We start from the raw sequence: 27,072 nt of genomic DNA on the forward strand, positions 1-27,072 counted from the left end.
ACGTACCCGACCGTTCTTCCCGAGTACCCGAACAAAACAGTACACTCACAAGGCAATCAAAACTCTGAATTCTACAACTTTGTAAGTGTCCGTCTGGTCCTAATTTAATTATTATAGTGTTATCAAGATATGGAAAAAATCGAAAAACGTTTGGCACCATGAGGTTCAAAGGTGTAAGGTCAACATTTCAGCCAATCAGACTAAAGTTGCTGTATTACTTTCATAACATTTCGCTTACTGCTTCATTTCATCATGGGACGTCGTGGGCGAAGGAAGCACGGCTGACTGGGAGCTCGCGAACGGTGACTGGGACCCATCGATTGATTCATGTAAGCGTCCGTAGGCCCATTTCAAGGGCCAGACAGGGCTTTAAAAATATAAAAAAAATATTTAAAAATCTCAAAGTAATTATTTGCTCTTCCATTACGAGTCAAGGAACAATATCTAGATTCTAGATCTTGATCTAGATTTCTATATCTATATCTAGATCTAGATATAGATAAGATCTAGATCTAGATCTAGATCTAGATATAGATCTAGATTAGCTGCTAACTAACAGCTCGCCCAGCGAGTGACGATTTTTGAGAAAATCACTGTTTTTCCTCTTTCTCGGCTCATAAGTTTATTAGTTCTTGGCCTAACATCATAATACCAACATGAAATGAGAGGTCTAGATCTGTGTGTGCTTTTTGTTTCCGTGTTAGCTTCAATAGGGAGAGAAATGTGTAACATAATATATAGATTTTTAAAAGTTTAGGCTACAACTTACTACAAGCCACAAGGGTCGTCATGCGTTCTGCCACAACGATTAGCTATGTGGAAAATTCCGCTCGAATGAACAGGGCCTCCCACCCCACCTCCTCCCATTTCTCAAAAGAAAGTGGCTATTCTCACCCGCCCGGAAGTTCTCGCAAGATCTACTCCTCCCCTCTTCTCTCTCTCTCTGTCTCTTTCTGAATACTGTCTATCGGTGTGGACGATCAAATTGACCAAAACAAAGTTAAAAAATGATGTTAAAACAAAAGTAAATTAATTTGGTTGTCTACAAAGATGCTAGGGCTATTTAACTTTTCGAATCGAGCCGAACTACGCGGGTCGCCATTTTGTTTTGTCCTCTCTCTCACTCTCTCTCTCTCCACTGCCCACAGACAAAATTGTACGCTTTTAGTAGGCTACAAGTACAGTTGTAATGGAACGTTTGTTCACAGCACAGAATTCTACAATTTTTCTCTTATCACAGTGTAGAATTCTATGGTTTAGGGTGAACGCAAAATTTGTTGACACGCGCACCGGGTGAGAATAGCCACAAGACCCGCCTGCACTATTCTCACCCCGGGTGAGAATAGAGGTGGCCTTCTCAAAATTAGTCTCATCTCTGGTCATTTGCAGACTTACCTTTTTTATTATGGCAATCATAAATATTTACCTTGGAGTAACTATTATTAGGAGAGGCCGCGAGTCGCGTAACGTGAAGCCGCTTCAGACGACTGTCGGCCATGTTTGTGAGATCAGCTCAGTTCTCTCAGTTGTAAACTTACTGTCAACCGAATGGCAGTTTGCGTAGCGTTCGGGTCCGGTGGGCCTCTCATTCGAAGGTCCCGGGTTCGATCCGAGTAGTGACGGAAAAATGTTATTCTCTAAAATTCTACTTTCTCTTTCGTCTGCTATCGTCTCCACTTTCTGCCCCTACCTCCTCAGGGCTTCGCACTCTTTCTGCAGCCTTTCTACTGCTACTCCTTGGCTCCTTCTTACTTCTGTCTTTCAGCCACACCCCTGATCTTCTGGTAGGAAAGATCTACCCCTAGCCTTCTCGGACAAGGGCGAAAAAATCTCGGAGGCTCGACAGAGGTTGCGTATGCAAGTTGCGCAAATTAAAGGTCCTTTAGTGGTCTAAAATCGATAAGAGTAGGCTTCGGTCGCCACCCGCGCAAAATTCAAAATTTCCTACCAACTTAAAATGTTTAATGTGTCCCTTGCGCTCATATGACTTATGCAGTTGCGAGTGCCGTAAAACACTTATAAGGCCTACGAAAAATGTTTTTAAAAATATCAGTCTCTAGCAATGGCACTGAACTTGATGACGAAGTGCCTTCTGATTTAGCCGTAAATGCATCTCACAGTAAAAACAGAACGAAAAAAGATTGCACGTTTGTGCCTAGATCTAGTCTGGCATACTGGTCAATTTACTCTGAGAATACTATTGCTTAAATGGCTGGTTTTGTGTTGTTAAGGTTTACAAAGCATTTGAAAATGTGAAACCTTCATCGGTGCCTTAGTTGACTCCAGTGTGTCAAATGTAACTTCCTTGCTGTTTTTGAAGTCTCGTCGGAGGTTTGACAGTGCCTTCAAAGAATGTCATTGAAGTGCGTTTGATGTGTGAATAACATTTTCGATGTCATGTGTAGTCTGTCTGTGCAGGGGGTGTGACATTGTCAAAAGAGAAATGTCACAAATTAGTGCAATCTGTCTTGAAATTCTTCTTATTATAAGCCTATCATTTCAAATTTTGTATTAATTTTTCAATACACTTAACAGTATTTTGTAAAATTTAGATAAAGTGTCTGGGTGTTTTAAAGGTGCCCTTCCCTCCTCGTTTTATTTGGGGGGAGGGGGGGCTGTTTTCTTCTTTTTTTTTCTTCTTTTTTTTCGGGGGGGGGTTAATTTCCACCATCATACTTCACTCTTATCTGCCTTGCCCTCTCCTTCCTCTTTCTTCGCCCATCCCATCCCACCCTCACTACCATATTTTGTGTAATCATTTTCAATTTTGTTTTATATATATATATATATATATATATATATATATATATATATTGTTGTATGTTTAAGTAAAGAAGTCTACGTTTTAGTAAAAATAATGTCAGTAATGACATTATTTTGCACTGATGAAGTTCTATGAACGAAAAGTCCGCAAATTTTGTTATCCCGTTTATATTTTTGTTTTGATCCTTATTATCCCAATTTCTCCTCTAAAACAAGTTTAAAAATTATCTTACCGTCACAATGTGTATACATAGTACATGTATTACTAAATGTTCGACTGAGTGAGCTGGTAATTTGATGCAAGTAAGATTTATTAACTTCCTTATTATATTACAACTGTGCGTGGGTGCTTATAATGCTGTAATTAACATTGACAAAGAAATTTCGAGAGAAAATGGAGTCCGAGCAGCTTGTTTTGAAAGGAGATTACGCAGCGTACGCTGCATTGTTTTGAACTTACAAAGATGGCGGCAGGCCCGATAAGCTCCGCCCTTTCGGCTTCAACTTGGTTGGAACTGTTGAGCGGGCGACGCAACGTTAGGGCCTCTCCCTATATAGTTACTCCAAGATATTTACCATCGCAATATTATTTGATCTAAAGGGAACGCCAAAGACACGTCAAAATGAAGCAAGCCACCTACCTACACACCACAATTGTGTAATGTCACTTCCTTGGTCTAAAATGTTAAATGCCCCCCCCCCCCACCCCCAGGGCTGTCGTTTCAGGGCTGTCGTTTCTATGGCTAGTCAGGTGGGACTTACGCTATGCTATGTCTGACCGCCTTTGATTGCAAATCAGTGGTCGATTGGGCGGGACTTATTGAAGACTGCCGCAGTGCACTAGACCGTCAACTAAATCAGTACCCGAAATTGCAATTTTTTCCTTTAATGTCCTTTTTCCGCCTTGAAAATAATACTGACAAATAATCAATGTATTCAGTATTTCGGACAGTATTGTTTTCTCAAACAGATCAAAATAAAAGAGGAGAGGCTGAAGAGGAATTGGAGACACACGCTTCCCAATTCGAATACGGTTCAAGCGTGTATCCTTCCAGAGAAAAAGAAATTGCTCTAGCAGTTTGGGTGAGCCATGAGCCCAGCCAATATGTCCGGAGGAAACACACTTCAGAAAAATCGTTTTTTGGTGCTGTACGGATCTGCAACTGGACAGGCTCAAGCTATGGCTGAGGAAATCTGTGAAAAGGCCACTGGCTTTGGTCTGACTGCAGAGCTACATCCAATGGATGAAATAGGAAAACGGGTAAGGCTTACATTGTTGGAGAAAACTGGAAAGAATACAGACTGTTTTAAATGACAATGAATTATTGTTACATATAAAATAGTGCACTTTTTTTTCTTTTTTACCCTGCTTTGTTAATAGAATATTATTGATTTGAAAAAAAAAAAAAGTGTCTCCTTTTGGAAGTGAGCAAGTTTTTTTTTGTAATGTAAGTTAAAGTTATTTATTGATGTCTGTTTGTTTTACCAAATACAGTCGATCTTGCTCTAGCAGCCATTTGTCCAACACAATCACCCACACAGGGGACTACTACTACTTCCCATTTTTCCCCTTTTCGGTTATTAAAATATTATAATGACACTGTCTAAGACATCCTCCTATTTTTATATATTTTTTTGTGTGTTTTACGGCGCTCGCAACTGTGTAAGGTCATATGAGTGTGCAGGACACATTAAACATTTTCAGTTGGTAGGAAATTTTGAATTTTGCCAGGGTGGCGGCCGAAGCGTACTCTTATCAATTCTTTGACCACCAAGGGATATTTAACATGCGCAACTTGTACACGGGACCTCCAAGATTTTTTGCCCCTGTCCGAGAAGGCTAGGTGTAGATCTTTCCTGTCATAAGATCAGGGGTGTGGCTGAAAGACAGTAGTAAGAAGGAGCAAGGAGTAGCAGTAGAAAAGCTGCAGAAAGAGTCAGTAACCTGAGCTGAGGGGGTGGGGGCAGAAAGTAGAGAGGAAAGCAGACGAGAGAACATTGTTAGAGAGCAGGAAAAGATGTGAAAGGAGAAAATGTTAGAGAATAAAATTTCTGTCGCTATCCAGATTCAAACCTGCAATTTATTGAACGAGAGGCGAACACGTTAACCTAGACAATAAGAGCCCATCCGCCTGTCTAAGACAAGCAGCAGCACTTTTTTGCCAAGATAATCATATTTTATCTTTCTGTCCCAGTGACACCTTTACCAAAGAAAAGATGATGTCATGTTGATGGCCTTTGTCAGTTTTTATACATACTGCTACCATTCAGTGCAGTTTGAGAACACATCCTGACTTCTGTACAGAAATGTACTAATTGCATTTTATTAATTTTTTTTGGTCACTCCTTTGAAAACATGAGGATGGATAAATATAGTGAATTTTCATAATTATTGTCGTTTTTCGCAAAATGTAATTTTGCTGGACTCTGATTTTGCCTCCTATGTTGGAAAGAAAGTGTAGACCTATTTACCACAACAAAGACAGTGCCTTCCTTTACTCTTAGGCCTACCATTGTGCTGACAATTTGGATTTTTATTGTCACATTGATTTTGTTTTCTGTCCCCATATCATTGTCTTATAGCAAAGTATGACCACTGGGGTCCTCTTACATGTTTCAGTTCAACTTAGAGCATGAACAGTGTGTAGTTATGGTTGCATCCACTACCGGAGACGGAGACCCGCCACCAAATGCGGAAAAATTCATGCGCAGGATCAAGAAGAGAACCCTTCCGACGGACTACTTGGCACACCTGCATTATGCTTTACTGGGTAAGTCTGCTTAGTTTGTAGAGTGCCGTCGGTAGCCTAGTAGATAGGCTACCAGACTCTCGTAATCGTGAGATTTGTGGGTTCAGGGATTCAAACCTCAGCTTGGTCTAACGTTGTGTCCTTGGGAAAGGCACTTCACACGAATTTCCCACTTGGCTCTGTCTTTTCGGAGACGGATGTTGAACTCGGAGGTCCAGCCCCTTAAATAACCTAATAATGTTGACAGGGACGTTAAACACACACCGTTTGGTTTGTAAAAGATACTATTGCAGTCATTTAAGAGAATGATGATATTACCTCCCTTATTTGTATTTTAAGAATATTGTATTCTGTTAGTTTTCTCTTCGCAAACCCCTTTGTTACCAAGGGGTATGCGTTCCTACTTTCAGCATTGATTTTCAGCTAAGCTCATTAGCCAGGAAAGTAGTCTCATGTCTCAGTATTAACGGGAGGAGCTACCCTTGAGGACCATTTTCTATGTTTGTTGCCTGAGATCAAATCTAAGTACACATAATATAAGTTAGACGTAATAAAATCTCTTGATAGGCAGTTTTATTTGGCATAGCTGTAGCAGTTGCTATAGAAACGGTGGCCATCTTGAAAATAAACAATGAATTTCAAATCCCTACGGCTTTCTTATTTACTGATCAAATTTGGTGAGGGTATACCTGAACCGGACACTATCAGAGTAACAGTAAATTTTTCTCAATAGTGCAAAAGAAGAAAAAAAAAGAGAATTTTCCCAAAGTATCAAGAACTTTTTCTAAATTTAGGTTGCCTAATCGCTTGCCAATGGAAGAAAGTGTAATTTTTTTCACAAATATCTCTCTGTTACATTTATGGTTGCCTTGCCATAAATGTTTCCTGAAAGTTTTATGTGAAAAAGATGAAAACTAAAGAAGAATTAGGGAAATAAAAGCGGGGAAAAAATTACATTTTGCGAAAAACGACAATAATTATGAAAATTCACTATATTTATCCATCCTCATGTTTTCAAAGGCAATTTACCAGAAGAATAAAGACTTTATCAATAATCAATTGTATCCATGCTATTTTTAGACAAAAGAACTTCAAAAATTGGCCAACATAAAATTTGCATAGCTACAGCCTGACCCAAAATTTGCAAAAATCAAGGGTCGCTCCTCCCCTTAATGGACTCGCGGCCTACAACTTTTAATCCGCTGAGACGTATTTCAGATCCCAGGTCTTCGATCATGTCAAATTGCGGCTCTCCATCCAGGTCCGCGAGTCACATTTAGGGAAAGTGTTAAATCCTTACTATTTTAAAGAAAGAGTAAAAGTTGTTATGATGATCAAGTTCAAGGATCAAGAAAACTTAAAGCACCAGCAAAAGTTTGTTATGGAATCATGTTGTTGTGTAATTTTTTATTGAGATTGTGAAGAGTAAATAAAGCCTGAAAAAAAAAATCATGATGTTTCTAGAGTATTGCTACATGGGTACCTGCTGCAAAGCAAGCAATCATTTTAATGTGTCATTACTGTGTTTATTTGTCAGGTTTGGGGGATACAAACTACAGTTCTTTCTGCCGTTGTGCCAAAGACCTGGACAATCGTCTTCTGGCGCTGGGTGCAAGACAGTTCTTCGCGACAGGCTTTGCAGATGATGGTGTTGGGTGAGATTTGATTTTTTTCCCCATTCTATCATGTGTCAGCTTTGGCTGGATAGTATTTTTTAAAAATCAGCTCATCAGTTGGAAGAAATTTCTTCTCACACATTTAAAACCTAGTTAACCAAAGTGAATTGTGTGAATTAGTAGCAATACTTAGGACCATGAGTAAAAAAATGGGCAAAGAAAGGTTCCCATGATTTGGCTATGATACGGCACACTTACACAAATGACAACCATGTATACTGTACTAACGCAATATTGGTAAAATTTACCGATCGCTCTGCCTTTCATAGAATTTTTACATCATCCTTTGCAACAACACGCAATGAAGTAGTAGTAAGATTTGCACTGGGACGTGAAAACAACTACCTTGTACTGAATATGTCTAAAGCTTAAAAATTTCTAAATTTCAGACTTTAAAAATGTGTTAAGAATTGACGAAGAGCAGTTTGTATTTGTGGGAATGTATGAGTATCTTAGATTCTATGTGGATGATTAATTAAATTTGCATCATGTGCCGAACGTTTGTAAAAAAAACGAAACCCTTTTATATTCAAATTTTCTTCGTTTGAAATTCATAGTACCATTAAAATTTTTTTTTACGTCTCCGTAGTATAAAATGTAATTTCTTTGGGCATCACTTGTTAGTGTGCTACAGTAACAACCGTGGACAAAAAGAAAATAAACATCATTAGGAAAGCAGGAAAAATAGTAAATTGTAAACTTTTGATTTTGATGCCATTTATTCTGATGCATGTTTTCATAGAATTTATAAGTCAATGGTGAATGATAGTGAACACCCCTTCGGGATGCATATATATATATATGCATAATATGCAAGACCTGCTGAAAGCAATAAAATCCTCCAACCTGCTTCAAAAACAGAGATACAAGAACTCCTTTGTCCCCTTATCTGTCTGAAAAAGAACAATATACTAAGACTGTGATCCTTTTGTGTGTGTTTCTGCTTTTATTTAATGTGTTTACCAGATGTGTATGGAAGAGAAGGAGAGAAGACTGAGTGTATATGTTTGTGTATGTGTGTGAGAGAGAGAAAAAGAGAGACCGTTTCTTTACACTTGTATGAGTAGGTTGTGCATTCATGTACTTTATCATTGTGCATGAATGTGATGGGTGCATTTTGGTGTTGATGATCTGGAATGTCCAGCCCAAATTTCCCAATGGATCAATTATTTTATCTTATATGACCTGCCTTTTCCAAATTTTAACTGTGGAATGGAGTATTTTTAAGTTACTGTCAGAACAAATGTAAATATCTCTTTTGTCAATAATTTATTCTAATGTAAGCCTGATATTGCTGTTTTCCAGTTTTAAAAAATGTTACCCTTTGGGGTTACTTTATTTGACAAATTTAGAAGATTGTGTTTTTAAAAATGTTTTTATATAAAATACTGTGTTTTGACAGGCTTGAGATTGTTGCTGAGCCTTGGCTTGAGGGTATTTACCCTGCATTACAAAAGTTTCTGGGAGTGACTGAGGGCACTGGTGGCTCCCTCACAGAGAAGGTGGAGGCACCCGCACAATCCTCACCAGCAAGTGTGGACATATCGGAGGCGCGGGATTCAACAAAACAAGACAATGTGGAGGTGGTGTTAACGAACTCGGGTGTGAGAGAATCTCAAATAGAATCTCAGAGTGATACAATTGAAGCTTTTAAATCTGTGACTTGTGATGAAATTTCTGTTAAGGAAACAAGGGCTTCGGAGGGTAATGGTGATGGCTCAGTGCAAGTAAAAAATTCTCAAGACTGCTCAGTCAATGGTTGTGATGCTGAACTTACGGTTGAGGTTCAGTCTAAAATCTTGGGCCAGAAAACTTTTTTTGACAGCCAGCGAAAGTGTGAGACACCATGCCAGCTTGTTGATTTCGCTGCAGCTAGTGATGCCCCCTGTGCCTTGGTCAGCTCTGACTCAGAGCTAGCGGAAAAATCCCTGACGGTACCAGTTTTACCACCCGCGTATCTTGAAGCATCGTTCTCTGGAGATCCTGTGAATGTGAGTTTTATGATTTTTTTTCCCTGTTTTTTTTCTTAGTTGTTTAAGTTGCTTTTTTGTAGATGCTTTGCTGTCTGCAAGAGATATTTCTTCTGTATTTGGTTTGGAAATTGTCTTCAGAGAGAAATTGTAGTAATATAATCCTGTGGGTCTGACACGCATGATTGAATAGTCACTTATGAGGTTCAGAATGTTAAGTAGTTTGTCATAGTTTTTCAAACAGAAAGAAACCACAAATTTAAGTACAGTCGAACCTGTGTATTTATAAGCTCAGAGCGGATATTTGTAAGGGACAGAGTACAGAGCACTAAATAAATGCAGCAATCCAATCTGTTTTTATTTTTATTATTATTATTATCATTATTGTTCATTATTATCATTACTGTTATTGCTACTTTCTACCAGCTCCGTGAGCTGAGTTTCCAGAATGACTACAAGCTGCCCAGTGCAGTCTCTCCCGTGATCAAAGTGCAGGTCTCAGCTGCCCGAGTACTCACCCACCCTCAGGCAGTGAAGAAAACACTTCTGCTCTCTCTCAATCTTCAGGTAGGAAACATTCTCCCCAGTTTTTAAAAAAATCCCTTTGAGCCCTGGATCCTTAAGACTGCAGGACTAGAGGTCCTGTGTGTTGGCTGCTTGATACACACTGCCACATCTTGAGGCATGGGTTTTGTACGTAGAGGGAGGGGCAAAGATTGTCATGTTACAGGTTCTTGCACGCGTTCAATAGATTAAAGACATTTTTATCTAAACTTCTTCTATAAATTCAATGCCTGTTTATGCCCTTGAGAGTTTTGACCTGTTTTTTGGGGGTTTTTTTTTAAAACCTTATCAATCAAGTTTAGATAGTTATAATCTTGAAGAATTAAACATCATTTCCATCAAACTAAACGCCCAGACTGCAGGTGTTAACAGGTTAAAAATAAAAGTGGGTAGAAGTTGTACAGTGATAGCTTTCCTTGGATTGCAGAGGGGACAACGGTGCCATCTTGTATCTTTCTTCAGGGCGCGGGTGTGAACTATCGTCCTGGTGACTCCATCTCAGTAATCTGCCCCAACAATTGCAGCGAGGTGGACATGCTCTTAGAAAGGTCAGTAACGTCCAGTGGCTAAACGGTTACTGAGCTTGGACATAGATTTTTGGGGTTCTGGTCCAGTTCTTGACGTATTTAACTTGTAGCTGGATTTGGCTGTTCGGGTGATGTACAAAATATCTTCATATAAGCATAGCCGTCTCTCAAAAAGTTACATTATATATTAAATTAAAGGAAATTGAATGAGAAATACATTCAATTAACATATGCCTGCATTACAAGGGTTAAAATGGGTTATGCTGATGAGAAGAATAAATTTTTACGGAAAAAATTACACTCACCAAACATGTGAAAGTAAATCAGCATAGCTATCTAATCATATGCACACCAAAAACATCAACATTCACAAATTTGTGAATGCACCGCTTTTTATTTGAAAGCTTTATATTCCAATTTTTGTTACAGTTATGATATTTCTGCTGAGTCTGGTTGCATTGTTCTGTTCATGCGAAACCGCAAGAATGAATTCTCCCGTTTAACACCAAAATGATACTTTGACAAAGCGAAACGAAACTTTTTTTTTTCTAGATCCTTTTCAAGTTTTCAATAAGAATAGAAAGTACTTATAAATGACGGACCATGTTAAGACACAACAAAACTGAGGCTGCCCATCATAGCTGATATATCAGGCGATACGTCCGCAAGGGGTGTGGACTCCCACCGATATATAACATAGGTGATACGTCTGGAAAGAGTCAATATTGCCAAGCATATACTGTCGAACCTGTGTGTAAGACAGCCACCCATTGTTGAGGAGAAAAATGGCAGTGTAAGACAGGTGGCTGTCATAAGCAGGACTGATCGAAATGAAGAAACCAAACTATTCCCAGCTCTGGACTGCTGTAAGGCTAATTATATTATGAGTTTTTGTTTTGTTTTGTAAAAGGAGGGGGTACAAAGGTTATTTTTGTGGTTTTTGTCTTTTTTTTTTTATTAGCTTTTTGTTTTGTTGCTGATTTTGTGCAAGGGTAAAATAAAAAGAAATGTGTCAGATGAGGAAGACAGAGTGCTATGGTAAAACAAACAAATGAGTTGCCACCACTCAGAGAAGGAAGGAGCAACGCTTCTGTCACACGTTCTGTTGATGTCCATTGTTACGGACTGGGTAAACAGTGACCGCTTATCTCACTTACGATGTGTGTACGAGTTGTGGTGAGGGCTTACGGTTATGATGGATCACTCGCTTCCCTCATCGGTAGCTGAGCAACTGAAATTTATTGTTGCTGGGTGGTCAACTTGGGTCAACAGTGGGAGTGGGAGGGACCTACGCAAAATGTTTGGTTCATTCATTGGAGGGAATAACAATAACACCAGGTGCATGTATTATGACGGCTCGTCCACAACGTAGGGGCCAGTATATAAGATTTATGACAAAGCCTTGGGCGATGAGAGATTTGCATGGCCATCTTAGAAAGGTTTTTTTTTGTTGTTGTTGGCAGATAAAATAGGGTGGCTATAGTCATGTTGGACGGGTGACCGTTTTACACAGTGAAAGTGTAAAGAAAAAATGCAAGGAGGGGAATGGCATGTTTGACTATATATGTTGGTGACTGGTCATTTAGGTGGGTGGTAAGGTGTAGTGTCTCCTTTAGCAAGATGTTATTTAAAAATTTAAGCTGAACAAGGGGACGCTGCATTTTATTGTGGTGACCAACAAAATCATGTAGGTAGAAAGTTTACTGTATTAGTGTAATATTTGTGACGACACAGTGGAATTGATTGTGTTCAGGTAGTAGATCAGTAGGACAAGTTCTGTTTGCAGGTAGGGGGATGAATATTATTATCTAGTCCTTTTATTCAATGTTTAAAAAAATACATATTTATGCTGACCGTTAGTTTTTAATAGGGGTGTAGAAATCATACTGCATCGAGTGAGATTGTTTGGGCTAGCTGCTTCTACATTTGGTTAAAATTATCAGGTCCTGGTTTTCTGTGTTCTAGACTTCATGAAATTTACAATATGTCAGACAATTGCTGATGAGTCTCTATTTACTCTTGTTGGGTGGTTGGCAGGTGCTCTGGTGTGGTTTGCTCCTTCTTTCCTTTCAAACATCTATTGTCCTTATCTCCCCTTCTTCTTTTTTATATTCGTTAATCTTTTGTAACACCTCTAATCTTCTGGCGCTCATATGACCTAATGCAGTTGCGTGCGCCATAAAACCTCTACTAAAACTAAACTCTCTTCCTTCTTTTTTTGTGTTTGTTACTCTCTTGTAACACCTCTAATCTTCGGCCCTTATATGACCTTATTGTGTTGCAAGCGCTTATTAAAACTAAAACTATGTACCCCTACTTATCTAAACCTAACTCTGCTACTGTTGTGACTGGGGAACATTTGAATTGGAAATGTTTCCTTTTTTCTCATAGACTGGGAATTTCCAACAAAGCTGACGATTGTATGACCTTGAACATCATTCCAAACACGAAGAAGAGGCGTGCAGCTGTTCCGTCTTTTATGCATGAGGTGTCAACGCTGAGGCATACCCTGACCACGTGCTTAAACATCAGGGAACCACCCAGCAAGGTTTTCTTTATTTATGATTCTTTATTTGGTTGGGGAGGAGGGCAGGCAGGGAATTGTCCCCTGTAATGCATTCTTCTTATTTATGGAGACAAAGAAAAAACCCAGCAATGCATCCTTAATTGTTTTGCACTCTCTACTGGAATTTCCAGAGTTTTAAGCAGCACCAAGGAAATATTATTAGTGTCAATTGAAATTAAAAGCAGTTGTCATTCCTATCAGGTTGAGAAAAGTCATTGCATTCTTCAAAGTGAATATCAAAGACTATGTGAAGTGGAAGATTATAGAGCTGCTATAATATAACTGCAGACAGTGTTAGTCTGATATTAGGTGACATATATCTATTTCTATAATTTTTGCTTGAAAACACTCTTGTATCATGTTTTAACACAGTACGAGTTTACGGAGAGAAATTTATGAAATATGATTTTTGATTCCAAACAATTCCGTTTTCTGGCACATTTAACACCTGCAAACCATTTGCCTTACTTTATTTTTCCGATCCAGCAGCCGTCTGGGTTCTAGCCCTTTGGCCTGTCGATATGGCAAAGAATTTACAGGTTTTTATCAGCTGTGTTTTGTCACTATAAAGTATTCCCGATATCTGGGGAGACAGGTAGGTAGGTGCTACGCAGGTTACTAACTGCAGGGCAAGTAAAGAGATGGTATGATCCTGCTTCATCCTGGTAGTCACTTAACGGGCAGTTAGGTGGGGTATCCTTACGAATCCTATTACGGTAGGAATTTTCAGTGGGATGTGTTGACAGGCGAAAGTTAGTGACTTGCTTTCTTCTACTCAGGGAATTTAGTGCATCTTTTGAGTTGGGAGCATTCATGTTTGCAAATACAGCTCTTCCAGTTTTGCCAAACTATTTGCCTTAAAAGTAGTAATTTTGAACATACATGGTTTGTTACTCTTAGTGTTGCTATGTTGTGTATTCATCATATGTATATGATCCAGCTGTTCCCGTTTTTTGTCTGTGAATTTTAAGAGATGCCTCTCTTTGGTTTTGTCCAGGCTTTCATCAGAGCCCTAGTTGAGCACACGACCAACCCTAAGGAAGCACGACGTATGCAAGAGTTGTGCAGCAAGGAGGGAGCCCAGACCTACACGCGTGTCGTACGTGAAAAGTGCATCTCTCTTCTCGACTTCCTGCATGCGTTCCCATCCTGCAAGCCCCCGGTGGAAAGAGTTTTAGGTGGGAAAGTGAAACAAAATAGTACACTTTGAGAATACTACAAGAACATGTTCTCCTTCACAGTCTACACACAATAATACAAATACTGGTTTGGATGTCATCATACTTGTGCTGATGAAATCATTTTGTTTTCTTTTAAACGTGGAAGTGTAATTTTTACTTCTACTCTTTGTATTAAAAAATATGTCAGTCTCTAGAAATAGTAGCAACTTTATTATGCTAACCTGCTTTTGTAGGTGATGAATCTATTTTTTCTTGTTTCGCAGTTTCCCCACCCCAACTTCCATCTCTACTTTTTATGTAAAACAGATGAATATGGACGCTTGTAAAACATTTTTTTGGGAGCAGTTGATTTCCCATGTTCTGATGACAGCAAAAGATACCCGTTGAGAGAATCAGCGTGAGCATTTTCATGTTGCAGTATAGCTTCAATGTTGTGTTGTTGTTTTAATGTTTTCTGCTGTTGGGTCTGTTTCCAGAACATCTTCCAAGACTACAGCCTCGTCCTTACTCTGCCTGCAGGTAGGTTTCGAACTCGTACTTCAAAAGTGGTCTGTTTGGTAAATTTCTTTTTTTTTTTTTTTTCCTTCTATTTTGCTCAATGAGATGTAACTAGTGGTGTTGAAATTGTGTTGTTGGCATATGCTCTAGTATGTTCAGCTCCTTCTTTCCTATCACACAACTATCGTCTTTTTCTCTTCTTCTTTTTTTGTCAATATTACTCTTTTGTAACTCTTCTAATCTTAGGGCACTAGTATGACCTAATTGTATTGCAAGTGCCGTAAAACACTTCCTTAAACAAAACAAGGATGCTGAACATATTTCTGTATGAGTGGGTAGTTGATGAGTACTCTGGTGTGGTTTACTCCTTCTTTCCTATCAAACATCTATTGTCCTTGCCTCCCCTTCTTCTTTTTAATGTTTGTTACTCTCTTGTAACACCTCTAATCTTCTGGCGCTCATATGACCTTATGCAGTTGCGAGTGCCATAAAACCTCTACTAAAACTAAAAACTATCAAACATCTATCGTCTTTATATATATATCTCCTCCTTCTTTTTTGTGTTCGTTACTCTTTTGCAACACCTCTATCTTCGACACTTTTATTACCTTTTTGTGTTAAGCACTTACTAAAGCAAATTGAGGATGTTGAAAATACTCCTGTGTGTATTTAATTTCAGCTGTGCTCTGACCGACAAGGACAAGTTAGATATTGTGTTCAATATAGTGGAGATCCCAATGTCATGTGATGATGGACACGCCTACAGTCGGCGCGGTGTGTGCACGGGATGGCTGGACGATATCACTCGTAGCATGCAGGACAAAGGGCTAGAGGACGAGGAGCTTACAGTCGAGGTGGGCAGTGTTTGGGTGTTGTGGTGACGTCTCTGCTCTGTCTACCAAGTGTTGAGTTTTGTACTAACATATCGAGGGTAGACACAAAAGTTAGCCCACAATATTTTTGTTCTTATTTGTAGTGCATGCCGACTCTCGATTTCTTAATGAGGATTTGCAGATCAACCTCACCAATGGTTTTAGAAGCGAAAAAAATCCCTAAAGCTAGTTGACCTATTTCTTTTAGTTATGTGGTCAAAGTTTAGGCATAACGTCATCGATATTTGAGTCACGGGGGATGATAAATCTCAAATTAACATGTTAACGACCTCTTGTTCTTTGCTCTTACCATGTTGTTCCCATTGATGTTGTTGTTTTGTAGGTGGTTGGTAGGTGCTCTGGTGGGGTTTGCTGATTCTTTCCCATCAAGCATCTGTTTCCCTTATCTCTCCTTCATTTTTGTGTTTGTTACTCTCTTGCAATACTCTAATCTCTGTCACTTCCACAACCTTATGGTGTTACAAGTGTCGTAAAACTCGTTGTTGGATGGCGGTGCACACATATACAGTCGAACCAACCAAGATGGCCTCGTGAACAAATAGCCACTTTCTTTTTCCCCTTGCGTTTTTTCCAATGTAATTAAGTTGCAAAGACTTAAAGGATCCAACTTAATCATAGAAAGCAGAAAAATACAAAGATCCCTACAAGACCATCTACCAGCCACAGTCAACATGCTGAACCATACCCCAGAGGCACCATCATGGGAAAAGAAAAACACAAACATAATTATACACACATCCATCCCTATGTTCACAAAAGATGGCCATTTGTTCAGTTGGTATCATGCTGGGCTGTGGACTGGATGGCTGTGGTTCAAATCCCAGACTAGACTTCTCGATTTCAAGCCGCTTTGTGGAGTTTTCATGGCTTTGAACCCATTGGCTTAGTCACATTGGAGACAGACATTAAATTCGGAGGTTTTGCCTCCAGTCTAATAATCTAATTGTGTTGATAGGGGCGTTAAACACGTACACTTACTCTAATCTAGTGAGCTTGGGTTGTCACTGACATGCAGCAGGGTAGCAGCAGCCCTCGTCCTTAACCCTATCCGTATGTCGTGTTTTGGTATCGTATCCATACGCCCTGGGGAACTCTGTGCCTCGACTTTCCAAAGAGGAAATTTAGTCGTTAATTTGATCCGTAGGCTTTGTATAGCAGTCTGTCAAAATTATTTTTTTAGAAATACTGAAAGTTTCAGTCTTCGTACTAAAAGTATTCTGAAATGTGAAGAATCCAACCCGGGGGGTACAAAATGATCCCAGGGCATACGGATAGGGTTAATCATGAAAATTATGTTGATCAGAGTGTAAAACATTTAAACATTAAAAATTACAACTATTACTCTCTTCAGATCCCGATATTCCTACGCAGCAACCAGCACTTCCAGCCCCCGGATGATCTCTCTCGCCCGCTGATCCTGATTGGTCCAGGCACGGGTGTGGCTCCATTTATTGGTTTCCTGGAAGAGAGAAGGCACCAGTTGAAGCTGCAGCCTGAGGGGTCAACTTATGGGGAGACCTGGTTGTTCTACGGCTGCCGTCACCAGAAGAAAGATTTCTTATTCCGGTAAATCTTGGGGGATGATTTTTTGACACTACCATCATCATTGTTATAAAGTTGTAAAAAAATGCACTGGGCCTTGGTGTTAATTGCACAAAAATCAATACTGTTTTGTTTTTTGTGATATAAATGAACTGATGTATTACTTTTTTGTATTGAAGATAAAATGAAGTTATTACTGCTCTGTTACAGAGATGGGACAGGTGTTACTTTTGTTTTGTTACAGAGATTGAGGTGATAATGTTACTGTTTTATTACTGAGGTAATACAGATGCTATTACTGTTTTGTTACAGAGATTGGGATGATGTTATTGCTGTTTGGTACTGAGATGGGGGGGGGGGTGTAATTATTGCTGAGACTGAGCTGATAATGTTCCTGTTTTATTTAGAGATAATTATAATACTAATGTTGTTAGTTTTGTTACAGAGATTGAGCTGAAGTTGTTACCGTTTTGTCTTCTCTCTCAGAGATGAACTTCATCAGTTTGAAGCGGACGGCACGTTGTCTCGACTGTGTGTGACGTTCTCACGGGATGATCCGCCAGCTGGCAGCACCGAGCCATGTCTTCGGTACGTCCAGGACTTTCTGCGCCAGACATCTCAAGATATTGCCCGGCTGGTCGTGGACGAGGAAGCCCTGGTCTACCTGTGTGGAGACGCCAAGGCAATGGCTAAAGACGTGACTGCTGCATTTGAAGATATTTTGCAGAAGGAGAAAGGTATGCTCTTTTAATTTTTGTTTCTCTTATATTTACATTTCCCTTCGAATATGTTCACGTTTTCATTTTTTCAGAAGTTGTCCGTGGACTTTTGAAACTGGGTAGTGAGTGTTCCAAGCCACCTTTTTTTCTTGATTCATAGTTTTATTTGTTGGGGTTTTTTTTGTCTGTGATGTAGACTTTTTTCTTTCCCCAAACAAACTCTGCTTGTCCAGTTCATGGTTTTGCTCCTGTCCTTTCCCCTCATAACTTGATAAAATTACTCCCATGGGAATCAGACTCTCCTCTTCCCAGTATCCCCATCTGTCTGTTGGAAAGCCCTATCCCTCTCATTCCAGGCAGGCGTTAAGGCACAGGGTTGAAGCAGCTGCCTTCCTAATTGATCTAAATAGCATTGATGGAAGCATAAAACACTTACAAAATTATCATTTTTTAAAAATCGAGGTAAAAAATGGGTGGGTAAAGTAGAGGGTGCTTGTGTTAGTTGGTCCTACTTCTTTCCTCTTTTATGTGTGGGTGGTTGGCGGATGCTCTGGTGTGGTTTACTCCTTCTTTCCTATCAAACATCCATCTTCTTTTTTGTGTTTGTTACTCCCTTGTAACACCTCTAATCTTCGGCACTTAAAGGACCTTATTGTGTTGCAAGTGCTGTAAAACTCTTACTTAAACTTTAAAAAACCCTCGTTTTATGTCGTTTGAGTTCTGTCTGCCTTTCTTTCTTTTTTCCCAGAAAGATACACTTTGGTTGTGTCGATATACTTATCTTTTTACTAAAACCAGTTCAAATTCAGCAGCTAGGTAGGCCTATATTTTGCATTTTAGCTGGTTGTTATTTCTTATCTGTGGATGGTTGGAGGGCGCCACATGTATGTCCTACTTCTTTACTGTCCCTTTGTTGTTTCTGTCTGTCTGTTTTACAGCTTCCCAGCACTAAATGACAATTATTGTGACAATGTGCTTCTCTTAACTCAGACAAAAGGAAACTAGAGTAAACCAAACAAATATTTCTTGTTCTTTTGTCTTTCAGGATTCTCCAAAGAGGATGCAAACATGTACATCATGAAAAAACGAATTCACAAGACCTTTTTAGAGGACGTGTGGACATGATGTGATCTTACAAATTTAATTCTTTTGTGTATTAAAAAGATTTGTAATTTTTTTTTACTGAGAAAATTATGTGCCAGCAAATGCATAGTACGTTATTCCTTAAGCATTCTCTTACGTAGGGCAACACTTCACTGACAAGTAGGGTCTCTTTGGTTCTTCAGTTGTTGGTATTTGTGTTTGTGTTAGCCCAGCGCATGTGAGTAGTTGTATTTTTGGAAACATTATTTGTGAATGGATAAATTTATGAGTGTGTTTTAACCACGACATTTGTACAGCTGCCAACCAGCATACAAAAACCGTATTTAATACATTTTTGAGGGTCTGAGTATCGATATCTGTTTTGGTAGATAGGAAAATAGGTCTACAAATACGTATTCTCTTTTTTTTAGTATTGTTCCGTATGGATTTGGCAATGCTGAGGACAAATTATGAACTTTCAAGATTAAATTTGCATATATGATATGAAAATGAAGGCCAAAAGTCAATTTGAGGGATCTTTTGCTGCAGGTCTACTTTAAATAACTTGAATTTGTTGAATGCAAACAAGTTTATGTGAATGGTTTGGGTTGGGGTCACCCACCTGTTTTTGTTTTGTTTTTTTGGGGGGGGGGTGGAAAGGTGGCAATTTTTCAGTAGTATATTCTTCTGTGATAGTAGTAAGTAGTCACATAACACCCTTATATTACTTCAGCTTCATCACAAATAGCAATATGCCCATTCATGAACTTTTTGTCAAATATTTCCTTCATTTTCAAACATAGACTCTCTAGTTTTTGTACAATGACTTGTATCAATTTGTCTTACTGATCAATATTTTTGTAAACACTTGTTTGCTGTATTCCAGAAAATTCTTTAAATACTAATAAATAATCAAAATGGATGGTTTCCACAGATTTTAAGAGGTTTACCGCTAGTGCAATATCGCTTTTAAGGGTAGGGGGCTATGGTATACACAATCTGGCTGTTTACTTATCATTGAGCTAGTTAGTTGGGCATCGTTTGGTTGAAAAGAAGTACCCTGAACCTTAAAATACACATTTTCACATTTTTCCACGGCATGGCACCACAAACAAAATGCCGAGCTAGCATTTTGTATACAACTTTAGTTTACGTAGATCTCAACAACCATTCAAGAAAGAGGCCTAATATTTAGCCTAGTTACACATGTGGGCATCCTCTACCACCGTACAAAATCAGAATTCAATTGTTTTCATCTGTTCCCGAGATATTCAGCCTCAAAGTGGGCTATAATTGGCTATATTAAAATCTTAAACATTTCAGAACAAATGGACACGAAACTTCTCTTCATTTAAAAATTACAAGATATAAGTAAAAAAATATCTTTTTAAAGTGGTAGATGTACATCTTCAGAACATTAACTTTTCAGCCAATTCTGACGGTAACTTGCAGAGATCTACGCGAAACAGTGGGACACATGTGTAGGAAAAAGGCGTTTTGAGAAAAACGCGAAAAACGAATTCAAATGCTCAAAAGTGAGCCAAAATACAGTTTTATAGTACAAAACTCCACATATTATGAATACTGAGAATATTGTCAGCCTTCTCAACAAAGGAGAACCACCTAACACTAGGTACCACAAGCGAACATTTTTTAAAACAATATTGATGTTTAAACCTTAGGGGTTCAAATCTACTCAATAATACAAGAACATTAAAAAAAAGAATGATCAAAATCCATCAATAAACAATCGAGATATGGTATTTCAAAGTTTTATTTTTGAACGAAACCTGCGACTTTCACCCATGTTTGAGGTGTTCTAAAATACAAAGTGCCTGATCAAATCAATGAAAACTTTGTTTTTCTCAGAGCTGTCAACACAAATATTGATATCTCTAAATCAAAGCATATTAGACTGACTGGTTTCCAAGACATAGGCCTTCAAAAATTGAAAAAAAAAGCCAAAATATGTCAACATGAGCTCAGAACCCTATTTCAACCCCTTCCAAATTAGTCAAAACTGCCTCCTCATTACATGCATAGACTTAGCTGAATTTTTTTCAGACCTCTCTGACAATAAGTAACTTTTCTGGACTCCTCTGAAGTGGGCTTCGGTGCAAAAAACGCCTCTTGGAAAAAAAATTAGGGAAACTCTGGTACATCCTTGGGAAAAGATATCACAAGTGAACAAATTAAGCTACAGGGCTAAATCATACATCAAATTGAAGCTGAATGCAAGCTCTATGAGGCCAAATGAAAATTGTTTACTAAAACCTCTATTAACGCTCCATAACAGGGCCCTAATGCCCAAAAACCTGCCGTTATTGAGTGAAAATTATAATGTCTGCCGATTGGAAAAAAAATTCATATGAAATCAACAAATTGTGCTACAAGGCTGCATTATATATCAAATTAAAGCTCTTTTCTGGCTCTGTACAGTGAATTAGTTTATAGAAAGTAAAACCCTTCCAAACATTTCAGAAATTGACAATAATGTGAAAAAAGTCATCAATATTGGTTCAGAAAATTAAGATTTCTGTTCAGGGGATTTAAAAATTGGAATTAAATCAACATACTGTTCTACCGTGGTTTATTTTGTATAATATAGATCTAGTTCTAGATTTATTTATCATTTTAGCTGAGAAAGAAACCAGTGGCTGGGGAAATACAATGTATCATCATGTGTCCAGTAAGTTGAATGAAGAAAGAGTGTTTTGGGGGGGGGGGGGGGGGGGGGCATTTCTCCAATTATCAGGTGACATCTAATTTGATTCAATATTTGAATATCCACCAATCAAGAACGTTGATCTTGCCATTTTGCTATCAAATTAAATGCCAAACATTAGATCTACGAACATTTCCATCGGCAACACTAACACCCGGTAACCCCCTTCCGAGTGTTTAGTGTGTGATGTCATGTTACTATAAATAGAACTCCCAGTTCAACTATTCACGGCTTTATTCTTTCACCTTGTCGACCAGAGATGCTTAGATTTCGATGCATTTAGAATAAAGGTGTTCTTAATTGAAAAGACGGCAAAAATACCGCCATGAAGCGATACATTTGTATAGATCGCAATTAATTCACTATGAGGTGGTGAAAATGTAGGTCGGCGTGATTCCCACCAAACAATAACAATCCAACTACTCGGCAAGTGGTGGCCGATTAGTCTTATTTTTCAAAATACGATATTCATAAGTATCCTAAAAGAAAAGTATGATAACACTTACATAAATTGACGCCATGAACAGATCCATTGAATGTTTCTTTCCCTGAATCATCTTATAATCGTCTGTTGGTTGGATCTCGTCAGAGGGGGCGGCAATGGACGACGGAACAGCCACAATGGCAGAATGAAGATCTCCTGAAAGTGGTTGTTACCCCACTTCAGGAACAGTAATATTTCTACTTCGTGGAACGTAGTTGGCTTTTCTAAACACATAAACTTGATGGTAGAGATGTCTAAGAATGTGATCCTGGCACAGAAAGCCCAATTTGTGTTGAATTTCACATTTTTAAAATGCTTTCTTCGTCTTTACTTCGTACCACTCATGCTTTCCGCTTGAAATAAAAACATAAAGTTTGATAAACACATTCCTCGGAAATTCTCCTGAAATCCCAGGTTTTTATGTATCAAACCGCAAGAAAATTAGATGATTCACCTCTGAGAAATTTAAATTTAAAACAAGTACCCCCCAAATCTAAGCGCGCAAAATTGCGAGACGGCCGAGTTTTCCCGTGTTAGACTTTAGTCAATTAAAAACTAAATATGCAATCATAAGTATCAGTTTCTCGTTCACCATGGAGAAGGAAAGACACACTGTGACACAAAACAGTTGTATCATTTTTATTAGTGTTTACAAAAATTAAAACCAGCTGATAGTTGGATGAAGTTGTCCAAATCTGGCTTCAGCCATAGCTGTCTGCCTTCAAAACGGCCCGTCTGCGGTATCTACTAATAGCAATATAAACAAGAATTCCCCCCCCAAGAAAAAAGTAGTAAAATTCAGGCAAAAGTGTCACTATCTCCAGTCTCCACCACCAGAGACATAAGACTGCCCATGAGTGTCAATGAGCCTCTGCCCCTCCCTTTGTTTGGCATCTACCTTGGCCTGGCGAAATCTCCTTGCCTTCTCTGACTGCTGCTTCTGCTTTTACAGTCCTCGAATGGCTTCATTTCGTTACCAACGGGCAAGTTGTGGTTGTCTAAATACTTCCACACAGCAGATGCTCCACAGTTGAATTCTGCGACTCCCACAGACACATAATTTTTAAAGCGTGTGGGCGCTTTCGTTTGCATTTTATGTTATCTGCAGGATGCAGCGCCCCAACAGCTTGTCGGTCTACATTCGCTCGAAAGTTGGTCGGATGCTGTCCACGACAATCTTGCAGAGAGGAGTCCCCACATTCTCCTCATGGCTGCCTGGTGGTAGGCCTTTTGTGTTTTCCTTCTGCCAAAAACCCCACGAGTCATCTCCCTTTGGACAGTTGTCGTGTTTGGGATCGCCGTCGGTTGACGTTGTGGTCAACGATCGCAGTCACTGCTTCTTTCATGGCAGGCACTGTGGTGTTGCTGCTGATGGCCTTGGTGTAGTACTTTTGGAGGATTGTGATAACTTTAAGTCGGAGTTTGCCATGGCCTTTCCCTCCCAGAGTGACCAAAGGCTTCACCTTGGACTACTCTGCAGCCAAGTTCTTAAGTACCGTCCCTAGTCGTTTGCCGACCTGGTGGACGCACTCATGTTTTGCCACTTTAATGTCAGGGTAGGGATCAAGAGCATGCGACTCAGATATGGTCTTTTGCATTTCCATTCTAATTGTTCAGACATCTGAGATTGTTCTTCATCACTGATCGGCTCCAGATCTGCAGGGCCGCCTCTTTCTCCGTGCCCCCGCTCGGCCTCTGGTAACTGGCACCACACACCACTTTGTGGTCTCTTTGCCTACGTTTTACAACATTTTCCTGTTCCAGTCTTTTCCCAGTGGTAGCACAGATCGGACAATAACTGGTCAGAACTTCATAGTTGACGATGAGGCCAGTTTTCTGCTCGATGACGAGTCCGATGCCTGACTGTGAGTTGTGGCCACGCTTGTGTCAACTACCGTCAAAGGAGACATGGATGTCTTTCACTCTGAGGTCTGCTCCGGATAGGCTGCCTTCACAGTCTCCTCTGCCTTCTCCATAACATCCCTTTAGAATACTTCACTTCTGTCACTAATGACTCTAGTGTGCCCTGCAAAAGTTTTGTGATGGAGGACTGGAATGTTCATTTACTCAGAAAATCTGGCGAAACCAATATATCCCTTTCCGGTTGCAGATGCAGCATCAGCTGCTCTTCGATTAACATCAAACACAGACTGGGCACCAGCACATTTTGATGATGTCATCGTCGAGTTCAGATTATTTCTACATTCACACGATCAATGAAATAGCTAGACCATTGTTCTTCTTGTCATTTTCAAGCACAAGAGGCAGTTTGCAGCATTTCAAATTAGGGCACAGAAGTCCAGAGAAAAGCGGTTTCAGCATTTCCAGGTCGGCAATAGTAGAAGGCAGCCTTGTGCTTTCTTCATGGTCCTGAACAGGTTCAAACGGGAAGGCCAGTTTTTGCTTTGAGGCAGAGCACACATCGTCTTGCTCAATGGGCTGTGCTGATGCTGACGGTGTGCCAGATGCTAATGATACAGGCTGTGACGGAGAGTCAGGTCGAGAAGAAGATGGACCAGGTGTAGGTAAAGGCGGCGACAGATCAGGTTGAGGTGAAGGTGGTGACTGTTCAGGTTGAGTCGAACTGCTAGATTTTTTCTTAGGACGGCTTTGACAGGAAGCAAGAAGCTGTTGACGTCTCCCCTTCTTCTTCCCAAAGGTGTTGGTCTTTTTTGTATCTCCTTTCACCATGATGAATGATCAATGATTGGATCTGTGAATACAGAGTAACAAAACAACCGCTTAGTATTGAGCAGACAAGTAATGAGCACTACTAGGCCTACTACAAGAAAATGCCTTTCTGTGTAGCAAAAAAATTGGGCCATTTTCAAATTTGCTGAGGACAGACCATTAGGACCTTATGATTCTTCACTGCTTGGGCTGTGCTGTTTGTATATCAGGTCTCATAAAGAAAATGCCGTTATGTGAAACAAAAAAATTGATTGGGCAAGGGATCCCCTGCTGCTGAAGCCATTTCAAATTTGCTGAGGACAAATGATTAGAATCTTATGATTCCTCCAAGTCTAACCATATTCAAAACAATTTCCAACCCATTCATTCACTCAAATGCACCTAAGCCTAAAACTAAAGATCTACTCATCTAGATCTAGTTCTGTATCTATCTCTGTGTCAAACAATCTATGATGTGTGAAACTTGAATGGTAACTTCAGACTAACAGTAGCAATACTGCTTATACAGTGGGTGTCGCATTAAACTAGGTTGCCGGGACCGGCTTGTTATCCTCGTTGGATCCGACCTCTCGTTGAACGTGACTAAGGCTAAAGTAAAGAAAGGAGACAAGTTATTAAAGTTATTATTATATTAAACGATGCACCAATACCAGTAATTAAAACAGTTGTTCCCCCTGATGACGAAAATCTCGAACAGCATCAGTGTGCGTCTATTTGAGCTGTGTTCTGACCGTCATTTAGGCCTGTTTAAAAATATTTTTTTTCCGGAACGCTTCCCGTGTGGAAACATTCCTCTCACTTCTTGGCCTAGATCTACATAAAGTAAAGGCGGGAGCTTGGATTTTCTGATCAGGGGAAGAAAAGAAAATTTAAAAAAAATGATTCTTGATCTAGACCTCCATCCAGAGTTCATCCAGTTTCACACAGCCCGTGTCGCGTTCCCACCTGCCCTAGGATACTGGGAAAGCCTAGCACTCACCCGGTCCCACCCTTATCGTAGGACAACCCTCACCCATCCTCTTGGCTTTGGGGCCCATAATATTAGGAGGCACTCTAGATCTAGCAATACTGTAATACAATGTGTTGGGAATCGAGGATGGGCTTTGTGCTTCGCATGAGATGTAGAGAAAGGAGAAAAATTCTTTGCTTTTGGGGCCCCTAATTGCTTTTATTTGGTTATCGCGACCTCGTTGAAACCGACTTGGGTCTGTTTGCAACCTCGTTGGAGCTGGCGTACATTTACAAAGAGATATAGAGGAAAAAATCGGGGATTAAGGATTGCCTCGTTGGAGCCGACTTCTTGTTGAATATGACCTCGTTAAATGCGACACCCACTGTAGTACCTATAGGGATATTAGATCTAGGCTCACCGCAGATAAAAAATAGACAGTCACAGTGAGGAAGAGAACGGAGAACATAGACTTGACGTTTAGTGTGTATCGAAGAAAGACTAGAGATCTAATGTATTGCTCGTGTAGCAATTTTTACTCAAAAAAGTGTCATTAGTGAGCTGTGACGTAGGCCATGTGTATGCAAAATGTGTGTGAGAAGCGGGAAGTGCTGTGAACAGTTCCATTTTTCGTGTGGCGAAGATTTATAGCATTTTAAAAAATCTATGAAGAAAAGTTTTTAAATCAAGCCTCAATTATTACGGATATACATGATTAAGTTGAGACAAATTGATACAAATTGCTGTGCAAAGAAAGGGTGACATTGATTCACCCGTTAAAGAGATATTTGAGGATAAATTATTATGCCATGAATTTTTTACTACACTTAAAGATTGTTTCTCTCAAGACATAGAAATGTAATGGAAGACCAGACCGAAATTCAAGTCTGTCCATCTTGAGGTTTATTGTCTGCTAGACATAACTGTTTGCTAAAGAAAAAGAAATCTACGTATGGGAATTCCTAATATTGTGCATGTCATTCTTGTTCTGGTACATTTTTGGTCAGTGTGTCTTTCAGAGTGATTGATTTGCCCCATGATAGTTAAGGTAAAAAACTTTTTAAATCATACCTGAGGGTTTATCTCAAAAATCTAAATTTTTAATAATTTAATGGATGCAAATTGTTTTTTTGTAGAGGTTCTGCTTCTTGTATTGGAAAAAGGTCTTGCTTTTTTATTTGTATATATTGAAAATTCTTTTTTCAAATTTTAAAAAAATTGCCATCTTATAGACCCCAGAAAATGTGGTACTCATTAGTATGACATTGACCTAAAACTATGTTGACTCTAGATGCAAAATGTATTTTCTTTTTTTTTATTCATAGAATTAAATGTTCTGATGGTTTAAAAGCTGTTGAAATGTTATGCATGCACATTGTATATGATAATAATAATGAAATGCATTTTTAAAAGTGCTTACTCCCATGTACACATAGCTCTAGGCACTTTACGTAAATCAGAAAAGGAGATAAGAACTGAAAAAAATCTAGC

At 39.3% G+C, this 27,072-nt stretch overlaps 2 protein-coding genes across 2 annotated transcripts; both read left to right on the forward strand.

The window, feature by feature from the left end:
- Positions 1-254: 254 nt before the first annotated feature.
- LOC101858848 (methionine synthase reductase) lies at positions 255-22,553 on the forward strand. Its single transcript, XM_005094414.3, has 14 exons — positions 255-329; positions 3,734-4,024; positions 5,384-5,534; positions 7,051-7,168; positions 8,592-9,180; positions 9,586-9,726; positions 10,186-10,271; positions 12,642-12,798; positions 13,814-13,994; positions 14,474-14,516; positions 15,175-15,349; positions 16,740-16,954; positions 17,417-17,667; positions 18,695-22,553. Exons 2-14 carry the CDS (start codon positions 3,854-3,856, stop codon positions 18,772-18,774), a joined length of 2,358 nt encoding a protein of 785 aa, XP_005094471.1. The 5' UTR covers positions 255-329; positions 3,734-3,853; the 3' UTR covers positions 18,775-22,553.
- Positions 22,554-22,718: 165 nt separating this feature from the next.
- On the forward strand, positions 22,719-23,393 carry LOC106011266 (the record flags this gene model as incomplete). Its single annotated transcript, XM_013080331.1, is given in 1 exon segment — positions 22,719-23,393. A coding segment is annotated over 1 exon segment (343 nt), but the record flags the coding sequence as incomplete, so codon positions are not given.
- Positions 23,394-27,072: the final 3,679 nt, after the last annotated feature.

Source organism: Aplysia californica, unplaced genomic scaffold (assembly GCF_000002075.1).
Source record: "Aplysia californica isolate F4 #8 unplaced genomic scaffold, AplCal3.0 scaffold00081, whole genome shotgun sequence".
In the NCBI taxonomy this organism is placed as follows: Eukaryota; Metazoa; Mollusca; class Gastropoda; order Aplysiida; family Aplysiidae; genus Aplysia; species Aplysia californica.

What these genes read in the sequence shown, in the direction of transcription:
- LOC101858848 (XM_005094414.3), top strand. Translation starts at nt 3,854, where the DNA reads ATGAGCCCAGCCAATATGTCCGGAGGAAACACACTTCAGAAAAATCGT. An exon ending in TTTGCAGATGATGGTGTTGG is followed by an intron (nt 7,169 to 8,591) that starts GTGAGATTTGAT and finishes GTGTTTTGACAG; the next exon opens with GCTTGAGATTGTTGCTGAGC. An exon ending in CGTCCTTACTCTGCCTGCAG is followed by an intron (nt 14,517 to 15,174) that starts GTAGGTTTCGAA and finishes ATTTAATTTCAG; the next exon opens with CTGTGCTCTGACCGACAAGG.